We start from the raw sequence: 20660 nt of genomic DNA on the forward strand, positions 1-20660 counted from the left end.
AACGCGCTAAGACCTGTGAAACCACAGTCAGTGCAAAAACTCCAAGTCCCGAGATGCCCTTTGCTCGGCCTCTACCGCGGGCTCGCCAGCAGCCTCTGCGCTACTGGGAGTTGTAGTCATTAAGCGGCACCACTTCCGGGAAGAAGGCCGAGGACGCACCTCCAGGAACTACCTCTCCCAGGAGACTGTGCGCGAATTCCCCGCCCCCGCCGGCGTCGGGCTCCTCCCCCTCCCGCTCCTCCCTCTTGGACTGCACTGCTCACGCCTTCCTGTTAGTCCGAGCTGGGAGAAGTTCACTCCGATCAGCTGATCCCAACTGACAACAGGAGAGGAGGAAGCCCGGGAGGCAACGAAGGAGGAGGGAGGCGGAGATGGAGGAGATGAGGATGGATCCACCGGTGCCATGAGAAACAGCCCCCGCCCCCACCGGCGTCCCGCGCGGCCCCCACACGCGTCCTCGCTGCGGCCGAGCTGCTCAGCGGTGGGGTCCCCGGGCCGTCGCGGGCAGGGTGGGGAGGGCACGGCCCTGCGCGGGGCGAGCGATCGTCCTGGGGCTCCGGCTGCCCCCGGGAGGAAGGGGGGCCGGGCGCGGCTGGGGTGGGGGTGGGGTGGCATAAACAATGGATTCGGCTGTGGGCTTTGCCGGCGTGGGGGAGATTTGGGGGGCCCGCCTTTGTTCTTAGGCGCCGCTCCTACCCCTCGGGTGGTGGTGGTGGTGTCCGGGAGGAAGGCTGGCTGAGGAACCCCCGGCCCGAGGGCTGCGTCGAGGTGGGGGCCCCGGTGGGCAGATTGTTTGCTTGCTCTGGCGGGGCCGGGGGGGGGTTGTGGGGGAGGTTGGTGGTGAAGTGTTGTTTTTTGAAGGTTGATTTTCTATTTTTTCACAAATGTGACAAGTTTTGATTTTTGTTTCCGTTTTGGGAGCTGGCTGAGCGGGTCTGAGGTTCTGGTGTAAATAAGGTCCCTCTTCGCTCCCTTGGCCTTCCTTGTTTATGTAAAGATAAGATTGATAGACTGATTACCGCAGGGGAGGGTGACTGTCCGAGGACAGAGCGGGAATGGGGGTCAAGGCTGCGGAGAGTTGGAAAATAATTGTCCCGGTGACAGAGACCTCTTTCTTGCTCCAGCTATTCCTTTTCTTTTTCTTTCTTTCTTTTTTTTAAAGTTATTTTTAAGTTAGATTTTGAATGACAAAGAGAAAAATGGTTTTGACTCACTGTTGCTGTGGTCAGAGTGGAGGAATTCTGTCTCCTGTTGCTCCCCCCACCCCTTTTTTCCTTTTTGCAGAGAAAGGGACTAAAGGAAGTACACTAATTGCTTGATTGTTTTGAACGTGCAGTTGTGGCTGTTGTTTCCAGGTTGCGATCCTTACTATGCATCTGTCCAGAATGGAAGCAGGCCAGTCAGGGTCACTGGTTCTCCCCAGGTCTCTCATGGACCTCAGGTTGTGTTCTGGTTTTCCTCTAGGTTTTTACAGGGCTCTCCCTTCACCTCTCCCAGGTGTACGGTGCAGGCGGTTGTCCTTTCAAGGGAGGGAGTATTTGGTGATTTTTGGTTCTCAATTTAATAACAGGATTTTAGTCAGAACTAGGCGACAAAGTCTGTTATACATGGCTTGGACCTAAAGGCCCTAATTTTGAGAAGATTTTTTTATTTTATTTTATTTTATTTTTTGACAGGCAGAGTGGACAGTGAGAGAGAGACAGAGAGAAAGGTCTTCCTTTTTGCTGTTGGTTCACCCTCTAATGGCCACTGCCGCCGGCACGCTGACCCGAAGCCAGGAGCCAGGTGCTTCTCCTGGTCTCCCATGGGGTGCAGGGCCCAAGTACTTGGGCCATCCTCCACTACACTCCCGGGCTACAGCAGAGAGCTGGACTGGATGGGGGGCAACCGGGACAGAATCTGGCGCCCCGACTGGGACTAGAACCCAGTGTGCCGGCGCCGCAGGTGGAGGATTAGTCTATTGAGCTGCGGCGCCAGCCGAGAAGATTTCTAGTATCACAACAAGCCAGTCTGAGTCTTATAAGCGAGGATGTGAATTTGCTCCGGAATTTTGGCCTAGTATTTAATCACATTCTTATTTATTTATTTTTTTTAGGTGCACTTCTGTTTTTTAAATGAGTGAAATCCTTTCCCTTCCTCTCTTCTAGGCATCATCTGAAATGCTGCCTTGAGGCTGGATTCCATTGGAAGTCTCCCACCCACTTTCTTTTATTCCAGAACCTTTGTGCCTGAGCACAACAAGGGAAGAGTCCACCTGCATGAGCCCATCACACTTAGCCGGAAAAGCCTCCTTCAAGTTCATCCTCACAACGTATTTGCCTGCGCTGCATGGAGGAAGAAACCATCAAATCAAGTCAGCGTCGCTGCTGACGCTAGAGTCTTGGAAGCCAAAAATCAAAAACCCCGACGTTGGTGAGGGCGTGAAGAGCTGAGACAGGACACTGCGGGTTCCCCTTCCTGTGGGAACCCTGTGGCCGGCCTGTGCCGCCCCTGCTCTGTGCTCGCTCCTGGCAGAAGCTTGACAACTATTGTATGGTGCGTGCCACTGCCGACCTCCCCGAGTATGAGCGCGCAGACCTCGCCAGCAGAGAAGGGCCTGAACCCGGGGCTGCTGTGCCAGGAGAGCTACGCGTGCAGCGGGACGGACGAGGCCGTGTTCGAGTGTGACGAGTGCTGCAGCCTGCAGTGCCCGCGCTGCGAGGAGGAGCTCCACCGGCAGGAGCGCCTGCGCGACCACGAGCGCATCCGCCTCAGGGCCGGCCACGTCCCCTACTGCGACCTCTGCAAGGGCCCCAACGGGCACTCGCCAGGCGTGAGGCAGAGGGCGGCCGTGAGGTGCCAGGCCTGCAAGATCAACTTGTGCCTGGAATGCCAGAGGAGGACTCACTCCGGGGGTAACAAAAGGAGGCACCCCGTTACCGTGTACCTCGTCAGTAAGGTCCAGGAGTCGCTGGAGGCAGACGAGATGGATGAGGAGACCAAGAGGAAGAAGATGACCGAGAAGGTCGTGAGTTTCCTCCTAGTAGATGAAAATGAAGAAATTCAGGTAAGCACTTGGGCACAGAGAGGCCCCAGGACCTGGTGTTGCAAGGCAATACTCAAAAGCGAATCCTGGCCGGCGCCGCGGCTCACTAGGCTAATCCTCCGCCTGCGGCGCCAGCACACCAGGTTCTAGTCCCGGTCAGGGCGCCGGATTCTGTCCCGGTTGCCCCTCTTCCAGGCCAGCTCTCTGCTATGGCCTGGGAAGGCAGTGGAGGATGGCCCAAGTGCTTGGGCTCTGCACCCGCATGGGAGACCAGGAGAAGCACCTGGCTCCTGGCTTCGGATCAGCGAGATGCGCCAGCCGCAGTGGCCATTGGAGGGTGAACCAACGCTAAAGGAAGACCTTTCTCTCTGTCTCTCTCTCTCACTACCCACTCTGCCTGTAAAAAAAAAAAAAAAAAAAAAAAAAAGTGAATCGTGGGGGTGGGTGTTTGGTGTTTGGCACAGCAAAGATAACTGCTTGGCACTCCCACAGCCCACATTGGAGTGCCTGGGTTCCAGTTCCAGGCTGGCTTCCTATTCCAGCTTCCTGCCGGTGCACGCCTGGGAGGCAGTAGGTGATGGCTCAAGTTCTTGGGTCCCTGCCACCCACGTGGGAGAGCCAGGTTGAGTTCCCAGCTCCTAGCTTTGGCTTGGCCCAGCTCAAGCTGTTACATCATTTGGGGCATGAACCAGCAGATGGAAGACCTATCTGCTGTGTTGGGTATGTCTCAGCCTCTTCCCCTTTCTCTTTATCTCTCTCCCCCTGTCTTTGCCTTTCAAACGAATAAGTACATAGTAATAAAAAAAAAAAAAAATCAAGGAGTAGTTTACCTTTTAATCATTAAAAGGCAAGAACTCTGAAGATTTCGGTTATAGGGAATCAGATGTAGCTACCAACTGCTTGACCTCGGGCTGAATTGCTTCTCTGAGCCTTAGTTTCTTATCTATAAAATGGGGACCGTGCCCGTTTCATTGAGTATTTGTGTGGATGGAAGAAGACAGTGTTCATAAATCCTGTTGCATAATAAATGCTCAGAATGTGGTAGCTGTTGTGGATATTATTGTTCATATCAGGAAGAACTGGCTTAAAACAGTGTTCTGAGTGAGAACACGTTGGCAGGTTGGGAGTCAGTGTCACTGGGAGGGAGGAAATACTAGCAGTGGGTCCATGGAACGGCCAGGCACTCAGGCACGGACTCATTTTAGAAAGGCAGATACTGCAGGAATGTGTGTTTCTTTTTTAGAGATTTATTTATTTGAAAGGCAGAGTTACAGTGAGAGAGACACACAGAGAATAAGAGATCTTCCATCTGTGATTCACTTCCCAAATGTTCGCAATGGCCCGAGCAGAGCTGATCTGAAGAAGGAACCAGGAGCTTCTGGGTCTCCCGTGTGGAAGCAGGGGCACATTAGCAGGGAGCTGGATCGGAAGTAGGGCAGCCAGGACTTGAACCCACACACATGTGGGATGCTGGTGCTATGGGCTTTACCTGCTGTGCTACAGTGATGGCCCTAGTAGATTTTTTTTTTTTTAGGATTTATTTTTATTTATTTAAAGGACAGAGTTACAGAGGGAGAAAGAGACAGAGAGAGAGATCTTCGATCTGCTGGTTTACTTCTCAGATGGCTGCAATGGCCAGGGCTGTGCCAGGCTGAAGCCAGGAGCCCAGGGCTTCTTCTGGGTCTCCCACATGGGTGAAGGGACCTGGACTTGGGCCATCTTCTGCTGCTTTCCAGCCACATTAGCAGGGAGCTGGATTGGAAGTGGAGCAGCCAGACTTGAATTGGCGCCCATATGGGATGCCGGCACTGCAGGCTGGGGCTTTAACCCACTGTGCCACAGCACCGACCCCATGTATGGGTTCCTTAATCCATTTTCTGTTGCTGTAACAAAATGCCTGAGGCTGAGTAATTTGGAAGGAGTAGGAGTTTATTTATTTATTTATTTGGCTCATCCTTCTGGAAGCTAGGACATCTGGTGAGGGCTTCCCGCTGCATTGCCAGGGGGCAGAGGGCGTGGGCATCACCTGGAGACAGAGCCAGAATGTGTCAGCTCAGAGTAGTGCCCAGTCCCGTCAGTCCCCAGCCCTGCCCTGCTGGCCGTGCCTCATCCTTATTACCCCTTCAAAATGCCATCAACAATTTGTAGTTAACCGCCACAGACTATAGAGTGAGGGCAAGGACAAATGAAAACAAACAAGCGAGCAAACAAGCAATGCCATCTGCAGAGGAGATTGGAGAGTTAAGTGTCCACCTGCATTTTGCTGGAGACATTGACCCATGGCGAGTTGGGATTAGTAAAAGCCAGTGAGGGCATCAGGGAAAGCAGATGCCTGACTGCGGTCACTCTGAGTCCCAGTTGAGGAGCAGAGAGGGTGTGATGGAAGAGACTGTCCTGTGTGGCAGGAACGTCAGGGAAGGGGTGGTATCAGGGTTGTGCTTGGAGGTGACGGTCCAGGGTGTGTACCTTTAACTCAGATCTGCTGGGATCGCATGCTGGTTTGCTGTTCACTGGCTTTGGAACCATTTAAGTTCTAAGCCTGTTTGACTTGTACTTGATAGTACTATGGAGAGGGTTCAGAGAGATTGGGATGGAAAGGGTTTGTCGCAGGCCCTGGACACCTGTCCGTATGACTTTGTTGTCAGGATCCTTGGTCACTCAGTCCTGCAAGGCATTCCTGTGTCCATTACCCGTTGAGAAACTTCCCAAGCACCTGGTAAATGTTTTTCAAATCTCCTTTTCTCCTCCTTGGAGAAGCTTATGGGAATGAGTTGTATCATGATTCCCATGTACTACCATTGTCAGCGGAATACTTTGCTAACGCAGACTTTTCTTTATTGGTCGGAGAGGAGCTCACAGTGTTATGGGAGAGTGACCCAGATCCCATCCTGCCTCCCTTGTCAGCAATAATGCCTTCATTATGGACTATGCGCTAATTGGGCAACATTGTGGACTAAACAGTTTATACATGGAACACCTGGATCTGGATGGTTTCTGTTGGTTTTGCTGTTGATTCTATATTTTTTGTCAGCCTCTGGAAAGTCATAGTTTGAGTTGCTGTCCCTTTCCACAAGTGAGAGATTTGGGATGTCCCCCAAAAATGTTTTTTGGGTAGAAGGAGAACATGCATTGTTTTTTTCTTTTTGTTACATTGGTTCATGTTAGTAAGGAATCAGAAAAATATAAAGAAATGTAATGAAGACGAATCAGACTACCCAGGGATGATTCTTAGCCTGAGCTTTCCTGCAGGAGCGTGTGCTATGTGTATGTTTGAGTTGTTTATGAATATTCATCCTGCTTTTCCACCCTTCATAAACATGGGCTACTTCCCAGGAAATAACAGACTTTATTAACTGCAAGCAGCGTTTGTTGGAACTAATGGACTAGGTTGAGATTCGTTCTGAGAGTTGTGAGTGGAAAAGTGCTTTAAGAAAATAGGGGCGGGCGTTCAGTGCAGCTCGCATCCCGTGTCCTGCGTTTGACTCCTGGCTCTGTTCTCCATTCCGTCCTCCTGCTGATGTGCTTCCTGGGAGGCGGCAGATGATGGCTCAAGTGGCTGGAATCTTGTCATCCACATGGGTGACTCAAATTGAATTCTCAGCCCTTGGCTTTGTCCTGGCCCAGCTCTGGTTGCGGGCATTTGAGGAGTGAACCAGCCGATAAGAAACTTCTTTGCCTCTTTCTCTACATTTCAAAAAATAAAAAAGAAAACTGAAAAAGTTCAGTTTTCTGGTAGGTGGATGTCCAAAATAATTAGAGATCTTTGTCGTATACCAATTAGATAATAAATCCAGTTAGAGGGGCCAGTACTGGTGTAGTGGGCCAAGATTCGCCTGCAGTGCCGGCATCCATTTGCGGCCTGGTTTGAACAATTACCATTGACAGTTAACTGTAGGCCCTTGTAGAATTTTTTCAGGGGTACTTATGAGTATAGGTATGCATTCTTCTCATTTTTATTTATTTTTAAAAGATTTATTGAAAGAGTGACACAGAGAGAGGTCTTCCATCCATTCTTTGATCCCTTAAATGCTCATAACAGCTGGGGAACTCCATCTGGGTCTCACCTGGGTGACAGGGACTCAAGGACTCGAGTACTCTAGCCATCATCTGCGGCCTCCCAGGTGCATTAGCAAAAAGCTGGATTGGAAGCAAAGAAGCCAGGGCTCTAACCAGGCACTCCATCAGGGGATGGGATATCCCACATGGCTGCTTATGTTGCTTGCCACAATGCCTGCCCCTTTGCATGGTATTTCTTTGAATGTTTTCCCTGTAAATGAATATTTGAATTGTTACAAACAAGATTATGATGGATATCCTGTATATCTATTTAGAAATAGAATCTCTTATCAAGTGATATGAATTTTAACTGTATATAGACTTGACATTTCTGACCTTTATTAACCTCTAAAGTGCTTAAATGACTGTCTCATGGGTTCTAGTCTTGGCTTATGTTAGCTAAACTCTGATGAGCTCTTACTATGGTATCAGGAATTATTCTTAGAACTTAATTATATGCGATCATTTATTTATTTTTAAAGATTTTTTATTTATTTGAAAGAGTTACAGAGAGAGGTCTTCCATCTGCTGGTTCATTCCCCAGATGGCTGCAACAGTCAGAGCTGAGCTGATCTGAAGTCAGGAGCCAGGAGCTTCCTCCTGGTCTCTCACGCTAGTGCAGGGGCCCAAGGTCTTGGGCCATCTTCTACTGTTTTCCCAGGCCATAGCAGAGAGCTGGATTGGAAGTGGAACAGCAGGACTAGAACCAGTGCCCATATGGGATGCCGGTGCTATAGGCTAGGGCTTTAACCTGCTGTACCACAGACTGGCCCCTATTTATTTATTTTTAAAGACTTATTTATTTGAAAGTCAGAGTTATAGAGAAAAAGTAAGAGACACAGAGAAAGAGATCTTCTATCTGCTGATGCATTCCCCAAATGACTGCAGTGGCCACGGCCAGGTAAGGCCAAAGCCAGGAACTAGGGCTCTGCTCTGCTCTGTTCTGCTCTGCTCTGCTTTGCTTCTTCCTTCCTTCCTTCCTTCTCCCTTCCTTCCTTTTTTCCTTCCTTCCTTCTTCCTTCCTTCCTTTTTTCCTTCCTTCCTTCCTTCTTTCCTCCCTCCCTCCCTCCCTCCCTCTCTCCTTCCTTCCTTTCAAGATTTATTTATTTTACTTGAATGGCAGAGTTATGGTGCGGGGGGTGGGGGGTGCAGGGAGAGAGAGAGAGACAGAGATGTTCCATTTTCTGGTTCACTCCCCAAATGGCCGCAATGGCTGGAGCTGGATCAGGCCAGAGCCAGGAGTCAGGAGCCAGGAGCTTCTTGTGAGTCTCCCACATGGATGCAGGGGCCCAAAGACTTGGGCCATCTTCTGTTACTTTCCCAGGCACATTAGTGGGGAGCTGGATTGGAAGTAGAGCAGCCAAGAATTGAACCAATGACCGTATGAGATACCAGCATCTCAGGTGGCAACTTTACCTGCTACACCATAGGACTGGCCTCTGTATGAGATCTTTTAATCTGATATGAGCCCTATGTGTTAGTTTCTTCTTGCTGCTCTAACAAATTACCATACTTAGTGGCTTAAAACAACATACACTTAGGTCAGATATGCCAGAATGAGCCAACAGGACTGTGTTCCTTCTGACTATAAGAGAGGCTCTCTTTCCTTGTCTTCTGGCTTCTAAAGTCCACCCGTATTCCTTGGCTCTTATTCCCATCATCCAACTTCAAAGCCAGCAGTGTAGCATTTCCCAGCATCCCTTTCTGTTTCTCTGCTTCCCTTGTTGTGTTACCTGCTGTGACTGTGGCCCTTCAGCCTCCCTCTCACAAGGAGCCTGTGAATACATTTGGCCCACTAGATAGTCCACCATAACCTCCCCGTGGTGTCATTCTTAGCTCAGTCTGTCTGCAGAGTCCCCTTTGCCACATACAAGTGACATACTCACAGGTTCCAGGGGTTAGGACTTGGACATGGGGTGTGTGTGCAGTCCTCAGCCTGCCACACCCTGCGAGGTGGATTGTGTCTCACAGAGGAGGACGCTGCAGCTCAGAGACAAGTAACTTGCCAAGATCAAGTTACAGTTAGCCAGCACAGACGCTGGGCTCTATAAGTCTCGCTCTTAACGGTGAGCATTACATTCTTACTGTCAACGAGTCTTTTATTTATTTTTTATTTTTTGGATTTATTATTTGAAAGGCAGAGTTAGAGTGAGCGAGTTAGAGATCTTCCCTCTGCTGGTTTACTCCCTAAATGGTACCAACACTGGGCCAGGCTTAAGCCAGGAGCCAGGATCTCTATCTGAGTCTCCCACGTGGGTAGCAGGGGCCCAAATACTTGGGCCGTCTTCCACTGCTTTCTTAGGCAAATTAGCAGGCAGCTGGATTGGAAATGGAGCAGCTGAGAGCGGAACTGGTGCTGTGATATGGGATAACAGCATCACAGCTTAACCCGCTGTACCACAACACTGGGGCCTCAACTTTGTTGTTGTTGTTGGCTGTGCTGCTTGTTAGTTTAGTACATAGATTATTTAGCACCTTGTAGGGTGTTACTGTTGTGTGCACTTTCCTCAAAGTCTGTGGCCTAGAGCCTTTTAAGGGTTGTTGCTTGGATTTTGGATATTACTTAGTATAATATTCAGTGCAATGGCCAGGGCTGGGACAGGCCAAAGGCAGGGGTGAGGAGCTTCTTTTTGGTCTCCCGTGTGGGTAGCAGGAGCCCAAGTGCTTGTGCCATCTTCTGCTGCCATCCCAGGCACATTACTGGGGTGATGGATTGGAAGTAGAGCAGCCAGGACTTGAACTAGTGCCCATATGGGATGCCAGCCCTGCAGGTGGAAGCTTAACCTGCTACCTCACAGTGCCAGCCCCAAGTGTTGTTTTGTTTTGTTTTGTTTTAATTGAAAGGTAGAAAGACAGTGAGAGCTCCACCCACTGGTGTTCACTCTCTAGATAGGCACAACAGCTGGGGCTGAGCCAGGCCAAAGCTGGGAGCTGGAAACTCAAATCCAGGTCTCATGTGATTGGCAGGAAGCCAGTTCCTTGAGCTGTCACCACTGCCTCCCATAGCCTGCATTAGCAGGAAGCTGGAATGAGGAGCCAGAGCAGGCACTCTGATGTGGGATATGGATGCCCACCTGGTGGAGGTAACTTCTCAGCAGAGACATAGACCTCTAGAGAGAGGGAATGAGAAGAGAAGGTGCATTTGAGACACAGGAGCAGACCAGTGCGGTGGGTGTGAGCTGGTGGAAAGCGGTGCAGAATGCGGAATAGCGGTAACAGGGGCCGGATTCGAGGAGGTCTTGCCAGCCCGGGGCGGAGATGAGGATTTTCTTTTAAGGGAATGGGAAGCAGCAGACTGCTTTACGCTAGGAAGTCACATGACCTGACAGCAGGTTTCCGGAGTTTTCCTTTTGTCTTTAGCATAAAGACTAGGTTGCAGTGATGGTAGTGCCTAGAAGGGAAAGCTGGAAACCACATGGGCTGTTGCTGATGAGGTGAGAGGTTATTGAGATAGAGAGGCATGATGAATTTGGGACGAAGTTTGGAAGTAAAACAGGAGTGTTGGTCTACTGAATGGAGGAATGAGGGGGTAGGAGAATTCAGTGGTGACTAAGTGTTTGGTTTATGCAAATAACACCAGCTTCATACCTCAGATTTTATTGATGTCAGCTGATTGTCTTTGAGAACCCACCTTACACCATAAAGAGGCTGTGTTAGTCTCATTTGGTATTACCTAGCAGTGGTTCTCAAACAGGGGTGATTTTGCTCCCCCAGGGAGCTTTTGGCAATGTTTGGGAGACATCTTTGGTTGTTGTAAGTGGGGCAGGAGAGGATGCCATTGGCTCATGGGTAGAGGCCAGGGTACTGCTAAATATCTTCCATAGGGCATAGGGCAGCTGCCCTCCAATGCCCCCAAATAATGATCTGGAACAGGATGTCAATAGTGCTGGGACTAAGAAACTGATGGTGAAGATTTAGTCTAATAGATGTTGATTCTAATAAAGTGGGAAACATATTAGGGGCGAAAAATGTAACCAAACATGGTTTTCCTTCCTCTTTTGGTTCTATTCGCTGCTCAGAAGAAACCAAACTGGTGAAATCAATATTCTCTTTGGGTTTCTTTTGCAACCTCTCCAGTGAAATGGTTAGGCTTTCTGGGTTGTGCTCATTGATTTTGTAGGCCTCAGTGGAACAGTACTAGGAAAACCAAAGGACTTACAGATCCATTATTTAAAACCCATAATAAATAAATGACCCACATGGACAAGTCATCCATAATCTCTTGAAGCCAGCGCACACCCTTAGCAGAGAACTCAAAGGTTAAAAAAACAAAGTTTCTAGCAATTACGGGTCCTCGTGGAGGAAGAGGAGAGTGTTTTCCTACCTGCTGTGTCTTATAAGGGACTCAGGCACTTGTCTTCAGAGTGTTTACCAGTCAGGAGGAAAAAAGTGGAAACGCTAAAAAGTATCTTTCCCCTTCATTCTTGTCTTTTTTTTTTTTTGACAGGCAGAGTTAGACAGTGAGAGAGAGAGAGAGAAAGGTCTTCCTTTTCTGTTGGTTCACCCCTGAAATGGCCGCCATGGCGGGTGCGCTGCGCCGATCTGAAGCCAGGAGCCAGGTGCTTCCTCCTGGTCTCCCATGCGGGTGCAGGGTGCAGGGCCCAAGCACTTGGGCCATCCTCCACTGCCTTCCCGGGCCACAGCAGAGAGCTGGACTGGAAGAGGAGCAACTGGGACAGAACCCGGTGCCCATATGGGCTGCAGGCGGAGGATTAGCCAAGTGAGCTGCAGCGCCTTTTTTTTTTTTTTTTTTTAAAGAAACTCATACAGGTTTTTCCTCGCTTCATACCACCCCATTCTCCTTTGTCTCTTTTCTGCACACCTCCTGTGACTGTCCTCTTTCCAAGAGAGTGGAGAAGCAGCAGACAGGAAGTTTTCCCTGTCTGCACCTCGTGCGTGCTGACCCCTGATGGTCATGAGAGGAGACAGGAACTTTCTCGGCTGAAAGACCCCTGACCTTTGGTCTTCTCAGGCTGAGCGTGTGGGAGGGCTGATGAGGAAGCCAGTGACCCGAGGGTGGTCGAGAAGGGACTAGGAGATGCCCCCCTGGGCCAGGCTCTCCATGACTTAGACAGAGCCGTGGACCCTCTCTGAATGGGAGTCCAAGATGAGCACTTCCTGTCCCTGAGACCGTTCTTTTAAGAAGATCCATCCTGGTGCTTGGCTCCTGCCCTTGTTTACAGTCCCAGAATAGAGCCGCTCCAGACACTGGGCCTTTGCTTTCTCTCTGTTTTTAAATTGGCTAAAGACACATCATTCTAGCGGGATTCTCATTACAGAAGAGCAGACGGCACTTCTTTACTGCGGGAGCGTTCTCTGCCAGGTCTGTCTGAGCTGGTCTGCCATGGTTCTGTGCAACCCTGCCTTCAGCTCCTGTGCCATGGACCCCCTGGGCCCTGTGCTCGCTTCCTGGGCTAGTTGCTTCTTGGGACCTGCTCCTTCCAGGCCCTCTGTTTGGGACAGGCTGGCAGAAGCCCCTCCGGGCACCATCTGGTCAATAGGCTCCTGAGCCAGAGGGGTGGAAGTCTTCTCAGGTGTTGAATGTCCCTGTTTTGTCAAGCTGTCAGCAGTGTGAGGACTAATTTTGGGACTGTGGCTGGTTAACCCTTGGGTGGCTTCTGGTTGGAACATGAATATAGGAGGGGGCTCTAGGAAGATGTCGGAAAAGAGAATTCTTATTGTGGTGCAGATTTTTTTCTGAGATCTGTGCATGGTTATTCCAGCAGATACATTTTCCATGAACTTTTTGAAGGCCCTTGGTATACATGAGTGAAGTTCACAATTTTTTTAAAAAATATTTATTTATTTGAGAGGCAGAGTTAACAGACAGATGGAGAGACAGGGAGAGAGGTCTCCTATCCACTGATTCACTCCCCAGATGACGGCAGCGGCCCCAGCTGGGCCTATTCAAAGCCAGGAGCCAGAAGCTTGGGCCATCTTCTACTGCTTCCCCAGGCCTGTAGCAGGGGGAGCTGGATTGGAAGTGGAGCGACCAGGACTTGAACTGGCACCCATATGCGATGCCGGTCCGGCAGGTGGAGGCTTAACATACTATGACGCAGCGCGAGCCCCAAAGTTCACATTTTTTTGTACCAAAATAACCTAACCTTTTAATTGCATTACTCTATGAACCTTTTGAAGAACCCTTGTATTTACTATTGGTTTCTCAGGTGTCCTACTTACAAAAGGGAAGAGGGGCAGACATTGTGGTGCAGATTAGGCTGCCCTTGGGATGCTTTTATCCCACATCAGCGTGCTGGATGGAGTCCTGGCTACTTTCCTTCTGATCCAGATTCTTGCTAATGCATCCTGGGAGGCAGCAGAAGATGACTCAAGTACTTGGGTCCCTGTCCCATGTGTGGGAGACCTTGATGGGGTTCTGGTCTTTTGACGTCAGACTGGTCCTGTCCTGGCTGTTGGGGGCATTTGGGGAGTAAATAGTGGATGGAAGCTTTTTTTCTGTCTGTCTTTCTGTTGTGTTGCTTAATAAACATTTTTTAAAGAACCTCCAGTAGCTGAAATTTTAAAAGAAGTAACAAAATAACAAGTGTTTATGAGCTGTCTATTAAGATGATAAGCCGTAATTGGATGTGTCCAGTAGCCTCCCTTCCCTGCTACTGGGTTTTGCTCATAGAAACCCAAATAAAAGCCCCTTTTGTTCAGTGGCGGCGGCGGGGAAGGCATTCTGTGGGATTGCTGGGAAACACAGGGTTGCGGATGACTCAAACAGAAGATGAAGGAGCCCCTGTTTCGTGCCTTCAGTTTCTGCTCAGCATCATGGTGCTTTCTCCGCTTTGGGCTGATTCAGTTGTAACATAGCCCCGGCAGGTAACCTGGGAAGCTGGTCTGTGTAGTCCAAGGCTCTTGAAAATTTGACCCGTATGAGCCACTGAAGCCGCCGTGAGTCAGCTTTTCAGGGAACCTCTTTTTAATTATTTTAAGTTAACCTCCAAGTGGTGTGCTTCTGTTCTTTCTCATCTCTCAATTCGTTGAAGTGATTGATTTTTCTGGCATTGGGCAAGCATTTGGCTCTTTGAGCCACAGTTAATATCATATTAAGTTGGCTTTGTATGTTTTCCCCGTGGGTGCATCCACTGGCTGTTCCACTCTTGTCTATCCTGGAGATTAGGTAGCACAGAAAAGCTTCCCATGGCTGCCTGAGCTGGGGTGGGAAGTCTAACCTGTTGTGGGAGCTCCTGTGTCGTCTCTGAGGTTAGCACTGCTAAATGTGTTGAGCACATTTGATCGGTGATGGGAAACCAAGGAAAGCTAGTGGAGACCTTGCAGAAGGAAACTTCCAGGCAGGAAGAATTGGAAAGACCTTTAGGAAGAGATGCAGACTTGTTTGTTTTTAAAATCTTTATTCATTTTCATCTACTTGAAAGGTAGAGTGACAGAGGGAGAGTGAGAAGGTGAGGGAGAAGGAGAGAAAGATCCATCTTCCATCCACTGGTTTATTTGCAAAATGCCTGGAACAGCCAGGGCTGGGCAAGGCAAATCTAGGAACCAGAATTCCATGGGATCTCCCACGTGGGTGGCAGGGACCCAAATAGATGGGCCATCATCTGCTGTCTTCCAGGGACATTAGCAGGAAGATGAATTGGAAGCAGAGTCATTGGGATTTTTTTTTTTTAATTTATTTTATTTTTTATTTTTTTTTGACAGGCAGAGTGGACAGTGAGAGAGAGAGAGACAGAAAGGTCTTCCTTTTGCCGTTGGTTCACCCTCCAATGGCCGCCGCGGTAGCGTGCTGCGGCCGGCGCACCACGCTGATCCGATGGCAGGAGCCAGGTGCTTCTCCTGGTCTCCCATGGGGTGCAGGGCCCAAGCACTTGGGCCATCCTCCACTGCACTCCTGGGCCACAGCAGAGAGCTGGCCTGGAAGAGGGGCAACCGGGACAGGATCGGTGCCCCGACCGGGACTAGAACCCGGTGTGCCGGCGCTGCAAGGCGGAGGATTAGCCTAGTTAGCCGCGGCGCCGGCCGTCATTGGGATTTGAACTGGGCATTCTGACATGGGTTACAGGCCTCCTAAGCAGAGGCTTCACCCACCGTGCCACAGTGCCTGCCCCCAGAGGGACTTTCGAAGGCAGGAGAGGGTGGATGCTTCCTTGGAGGATGTTTTTGCTCCTTTTGCCCCCTTTTCCAATGGCCTTGTCCAGCAATTAAGAGGCTATGTTTGGCCTGTTGGGTCAGCTGGGTCGTGGCTGGGGATCTTGGGGAGAGATCTGAGCACCATATGTAAGCAACTGACCCCTGGCTTGACTTAATTTGAGAATTCGACTTTCTGGGAACTTCTGGAATTTTGTTTCTTTTCCTTTCCTGGTCTCTTTTTTTCTTAAGTTAGATTATTACTTTTCCCAGAGAATTTGACCTTAGATGCTAGAATGCTGGGGAAGAACTGATAGAGCCTGGTTTAGGCACCTAGTTATAGACTCTCCAGGTTTAAGTTAAGGGATAATATAACCCTGAACAATCCAGCACTCAGGGAAAGAGTATTTGAGAAATTCTGTGTGATAAGCAGATCGTTTCCAGGGCTACTCTGTTCCGTCATCTCTCAGCCTTTTCTTCCCAGGAGCTCAGCACATTTCAGGTGTGTCATTTTAGCAATAGTCATGAACATTTATTGAATTGTCAGTTGTGTGCCTATTAGTCTGGATAATCTATGTGAACAGATGTTTTATATGAATTGATGTTTTAATATTGTTTATTTTTTTGATTTATTTTATTTATTTGGAAGTCAAGAGTTATAGAGAGAAAGAGACAGAGAGATAGAAAGATCTTCCGTCTGCTTTTTCACTCCCCAAATGGCCATAATGGCCCGGGCTGGGTTGGACTGAAGCTAGGAGCCAGGAGTTTCATCAGGGTTTCCCATGTGGATGCAGGGGCCTAAGCATTTGGGCTATCTTCCACTGCTTTCCCAGGAGCACTAGCAGAGAGCTGGATTAGAAATGGAGCAGCCAGGACTTGAACTGGTACCCAGATGGGATGCCTACGCTGCAGACAGCAGCTTAACCTGCTGTACCCCAGTGCTGGCCCCAATGAACAAATATTTTAGAATGAAAACTCAGGGTAAACTGAGTGGGGAGAAATGATAGCGTTCTTTTCCCCTGGAAAACCCAGTTCTCTTTTGTTTGTCCCCGAGTAGAGGCTATTTGAAGATCCACAGTTCTGTTTGTGCACTCTTTGTGGCCCTGGTTGCCACAGGTGTAGTTTGTAGCAGGTAAGGCACTATTTTTCCCCCCATGTCTCAACATGCCAGATAATGCCAGATAGATGCCAGATAATCTGTTTCTATTCACCCCCCTCCTTCTTTTGTTTCTTTCCCTCCCTTATCCTCTTCTGTCTCCCTACCCCTTTCATGAATGAAGACTTTACATCTTGGAGCAGGTGTGTGGTGCAATGATCAGGTCGTCTGCGTCTACATCCCATGCCCGAGTACATGTAATAGTGTTGAGGCATGTCTAGTAGTTTATTTCTTTCTTTCTTTTTTTTTTTTTTTAATTTTAATTTTTGACAGGCAGAGTGGACAGTGAGAGAGAGACAGAGAGAAAGGTCTTCCTTTTGCCGTTGGTTCACCCTCCAATGGCCGCCGTGGTAGGTGCACTGCGGCTGGCGCACCGCGCTGATCCGATGGCAGGAGCCAGGTGCTTCTCCTGGTCTCCCATGGGGTGCAGGGCCCAAGCACTTGGGCCATCCTCCACTGCACTCCCTGGCCACAGCAGAGAGCTGGCCTGGAAGAGGGGCAACCGGGACAGGATTGGTGCCCCGACCAGGACTAGAACCCGGTGTGCCGGCGCCACAAGGCGGAGGATTAGCCTAGTGAGCCGCGGCGCCGGCCTTATTTCTTTCTATTCATGTCATAGTGTTGAGTGTTGAGGCATGTCTAGTAGTTTAGTTCTTTCTATTGCTGAGTAGTGTTACATTTTATGAATGTCACCACTTATCTGTCCAGATGTTGTTAGACATGTTGTTTAATATACATTTTAATTGTTTAAGACTTGTTTCTTTTTCATGTAAAATTTTTTTAATTGAAATGTAATTCACACAATAGAATTTAGCTTTTTTTTTTTTAAAAGATTTATTTCTGGGCTGGTGCTGTGGCGTAGCAGGTTAAGCTGCCTTCTACAGTGCTGGCCTCCCATGCTGTTCCAGTCCCTGCTGCTCCACTTCTGATCCAGCTCCCTGCTAATGTGCCTAGAAAAACAGTGGGAGACCTGGAAGAAGCTCCTGGCTTCTGGCTTTGGGTTGGCTCAGCTCCTGCTGTTGTGGCCATCTGGGGAGTGAACCAGTGGACGGAAGATCTCTCTTTCTGTCTTTCTCTCTCTCTGTCACTCTGCCTTTCAAATAAATAAATAAGTCTTAAAAAGAAAAAAAAAAAGTTCACAGGCAGAGTGACAGAGAGAGAGAGAGAGAGAGAGATCTTCAACCTGCTGACTCAGAGGCAGAGCAGTGCACTCCCATTCACTGCCATTTGCTGACTCCTTCCCCAGATGTTTGCAAAGGCTGGGGCTGGGCCAGGTTAAATGCAGGAGCTTCGTCCGGATCTCCCACATGGCTGGCAGGAACCCAAGCTCTTGGGCCATCTACTACTGCCTTCCCAGGCACATTAGCAGGGATCTAGATTGAAACTGGAGCAACCAGGACTCCAACATGTGCTCCCATATGTGATGCTGGCTTTGCAAGCAGTGACTTACATTACTGTGCCACAACCCTTGCCCCCAAATTAATCATTTTAAAGTATGCAATTCAGTGGTGTTTGGTGCATTCATGATGTTACATATCCAACACCTCTGTCTAGTTGTACAACATTTTCATGGGGCCAGTTTGAGTCCCAGCTGCTCCACTTCCCATCCAGCTCCCTGCTGATGCACCTGGGAAAGCAGCGGAAAATGGCCCAAGTGCTTGAGCCCCTGCGCCCACTCTTTTTTTTTTGACAGGCAGAGTGGACAGTGAGAGAGACAGAGTCAAAGGTCTTCCTTTTTCCATTGGTTCATCCTCCAATGGCTGCTGCGGCCGGTGTACTGCGCTGATCTGAAGCCAGGAGCCAGGTGCTTCTCCTGGTCTCCCATGCGGGTACAGGGCCCAAGGACCTGGGCCATCCTCCTCTGCACTCCCGGGCCACAGCAGAGAGCTGGACTGGAAGAGGAGCGACCGGGACAGAATCCAGCGCCCCGACTGGGACTAGAACCCGGTGTGCTGGGCCCCAGGTGGAGGATTAGCCTAGTGAGCGCGGTGCCAGCCACCCTGCACCCACTCTTTTGGAGAACCAGAAGAGGCTCCTGGTTCCTGGTTCTGGCTTTGGCTTGGCCTTGCCCTGGTCGTTGCGGCCGTTTGGGGGGTGAACCAGTGGATGGAGAGTCTCTCTCTTTCTCTGTCTCTCTCTCTCTAACCCTGCCTTTCAAATAAATAAATATATCTTTAAAAAGGAAACCAAAAAACCCCACATTTTCATTGCCCCAAAAGAACTCTGTACCTGGGAACAGTCTGTCCCCTGGGGGCAGTGATTTTTTTTGTTGTTGTTGTTGTCTTTATACAGCAGGGGCCTCTGGGCATGAGTACATCTAAAACAGTGTTTGACACTTAATAGGTACTCCAGTGATACCTGGTGATTAAATGAATGTCTTGGCTGTTTGTGCTGCTCTAACAGAATGTCCGGGGCTGGGTAATTTGTGAACAGTAGGAAGTTGCTTCTCACACTTGGAGAGGCTGGGAAGTCTAAGAGCAAGGTCCTGGTAGGTTGGGTACCGGTGAGGGCCAGTTCTTGTTCCTAAGGCAAGCATTTCCTCCTGCACAGGGGACAGTGAGTATCCTTGCTTGGCTGGGGAGCTAGAGGGAATAACTCACTCCCTTGAGCCTACCTCCCCCTTTTTCTGAAAAATATTTATTTTCTTTGAAGAGCAGAGAGACAGAGACAGAGAAAGCTCCCAACTGGTGGGTGGTTCAGTCCCCAGCTGCCTACATTGTCAGGGACTGGACCAGGGCAAAGCCAGGAGCTGGGAACTCAATCCAGGTCTCCATGTGGTTGGCAGGAATCCACTGACTTGATCCACTGCTTCCCAGGATGTATATTAGCAGGAAGCTGGAGTTGGGAACACAGGGGGACAAGCACCCAGACACTGCAGGACTAGATGCTGGTACCCCAAGCAGCATCTTATTATTAAAGACTTACTCATTTGAAACTCAGAGTTATATATAGAGAGAGGGAGAGACAGAACAAGAGATTTTTTTATCTGCTGGTTCACTCCCCAAATGGCGGCAACAGCCGGGACTGGGTGACCCTGAAACCAGGGGCTTTGTCTGGGTCACACGTGGGTTCAGGGGCCCAAGCACTTAGGCATTCTTCTGTGGCTTTCCCAGGCACGTTACCAGGGAGCTGCATCAGAAGTGGAGCAGCAAGGACTCCAACCGGTGTCCATATGGGATGCCGGTATCACAGGTGGAGACTTAACCCACTATACCACAAACGCCAGCCCCCCAAACAGCATCTTTTTATTTTTTTTAAAGATTATTTATTTATTATTTGAAAGGCAGAGTTGGAGAGGCAGAGGCAGACAGAGGTAGAGAGAGAGAGGTCTTCTATCTGCTGGCTCACTCCCCAGATGGCTGCAATGGCTGGAGCTGGGCCGATCTGAAGCCAGGAGCCTGGAGCTTCTTTCAAGTCTCCCATGTGGGTGCAGGGGCCCAAGGACTTGGGCCATCTTTTACAGCTCTCCCAGGCAGGCCATAGCAGAGAGCTGGATTGTAAGTAGAGCAGCCGGGACTCGAGCCAGCATCCATATGGGTTGCTGGTACTGTAGGAGGTGGCTTTACCTGCTACCCACAGTGGTGGCCCCCAAACAGCATCTTAAACCCTGTGCCAAATCTGCTGGCTGCCATCCGAGCCGTGTTGTCCCACCCATGAGTGCTGTGCTCTCATGATTTACCTGCTGGAATACCATCACATTGGTGATTCCGTTTCTACATGAATTTTGTGAGATCCAAACGTTCTAACCTTCAGTGTGAGTTAATGATAATGAATGAATGAATTCAACAGTTATCTGAAGGGTATCAGCTATGTGCTGACAACGGAGGGAGATGTGGAGTGGCACTAAGACACTAAGCTTGCCCTCGGAGAGAGGACAGGTGAGTGGTCACTGAAGACACGTGCATAGAAGTAAGGTGGACAGTGCCAGAGTGAAATAGAGGGACATTATGGGAATCCAGAGGATGAGCTTGCTGGAGGTATCCCCTATTGTTACGGACTTTCAAAAAAGAGTTCCATGCTGTGCCCACATTGTTAGCTTCACCAGGGCCCCGCTGCAACATCTCATGGAGAAGAGAAGTCCGGCCCTTTCAGTCAGTCAGTCAGTCAGTCAAACTGTTGTCTATTAAGATGTTCAGCTTAAGCTGTGAGAACATTTTAGGGAGTCTTTGATGCAGCCATTGTGGAAGCATGTCACATCATCTTTTGAAGAGAATGAAAAGGTATTCCAGAAGATTCATGGAGAAATGGAATTAAAAGACAATGTATTTTCCCTGCTTTTTAAAGTAACCTTGTCTCTGTATTATGCAATCTTGGCCTTTTCTTTTTTTCAGA

General features: G+C 49.4%; 1 protein-coding gene across 1 annotated transcript in view; it reads left to right on the plus strand.

The window, feature by feature from the left end:
• The first annotated feature begins 266 nt into the window (after positions 1–266).
• ZFYVE1 (zinc finger FYVE-type containing 1) overlaps positions 267–20660 on the plus strand; it is a 61872-nt gene continuing 41478 nt past the window's right edge. The window contains exons 1-2 of the mRNA XM_062181181.1: positions 267–481; positions 2148–3046. Coding sequence (XP_062037165.1) covers positions 2564–3046 — 483 coding nt within the window. The 5' untranslated portion in view covers positions 267–481; positions 2148–2563. The remainder of the gene's footprint in view (positions 482–2147; positions 3047–20660) is intronic.

The sequence above is a fragment of the Lepus europaeus genome, chromosome 22, assembly GCF_033115175.1.
Source record: "Lepus europaeus isolate LE1 chromosome 22, mLepTim1.pri, whole genome shotgun sequence".
NCBI lineage: Eukaryota > Metazoa > Chordata > Mammalia > Lagomorpha > Leporidae > Lepus > Lepus europaeus.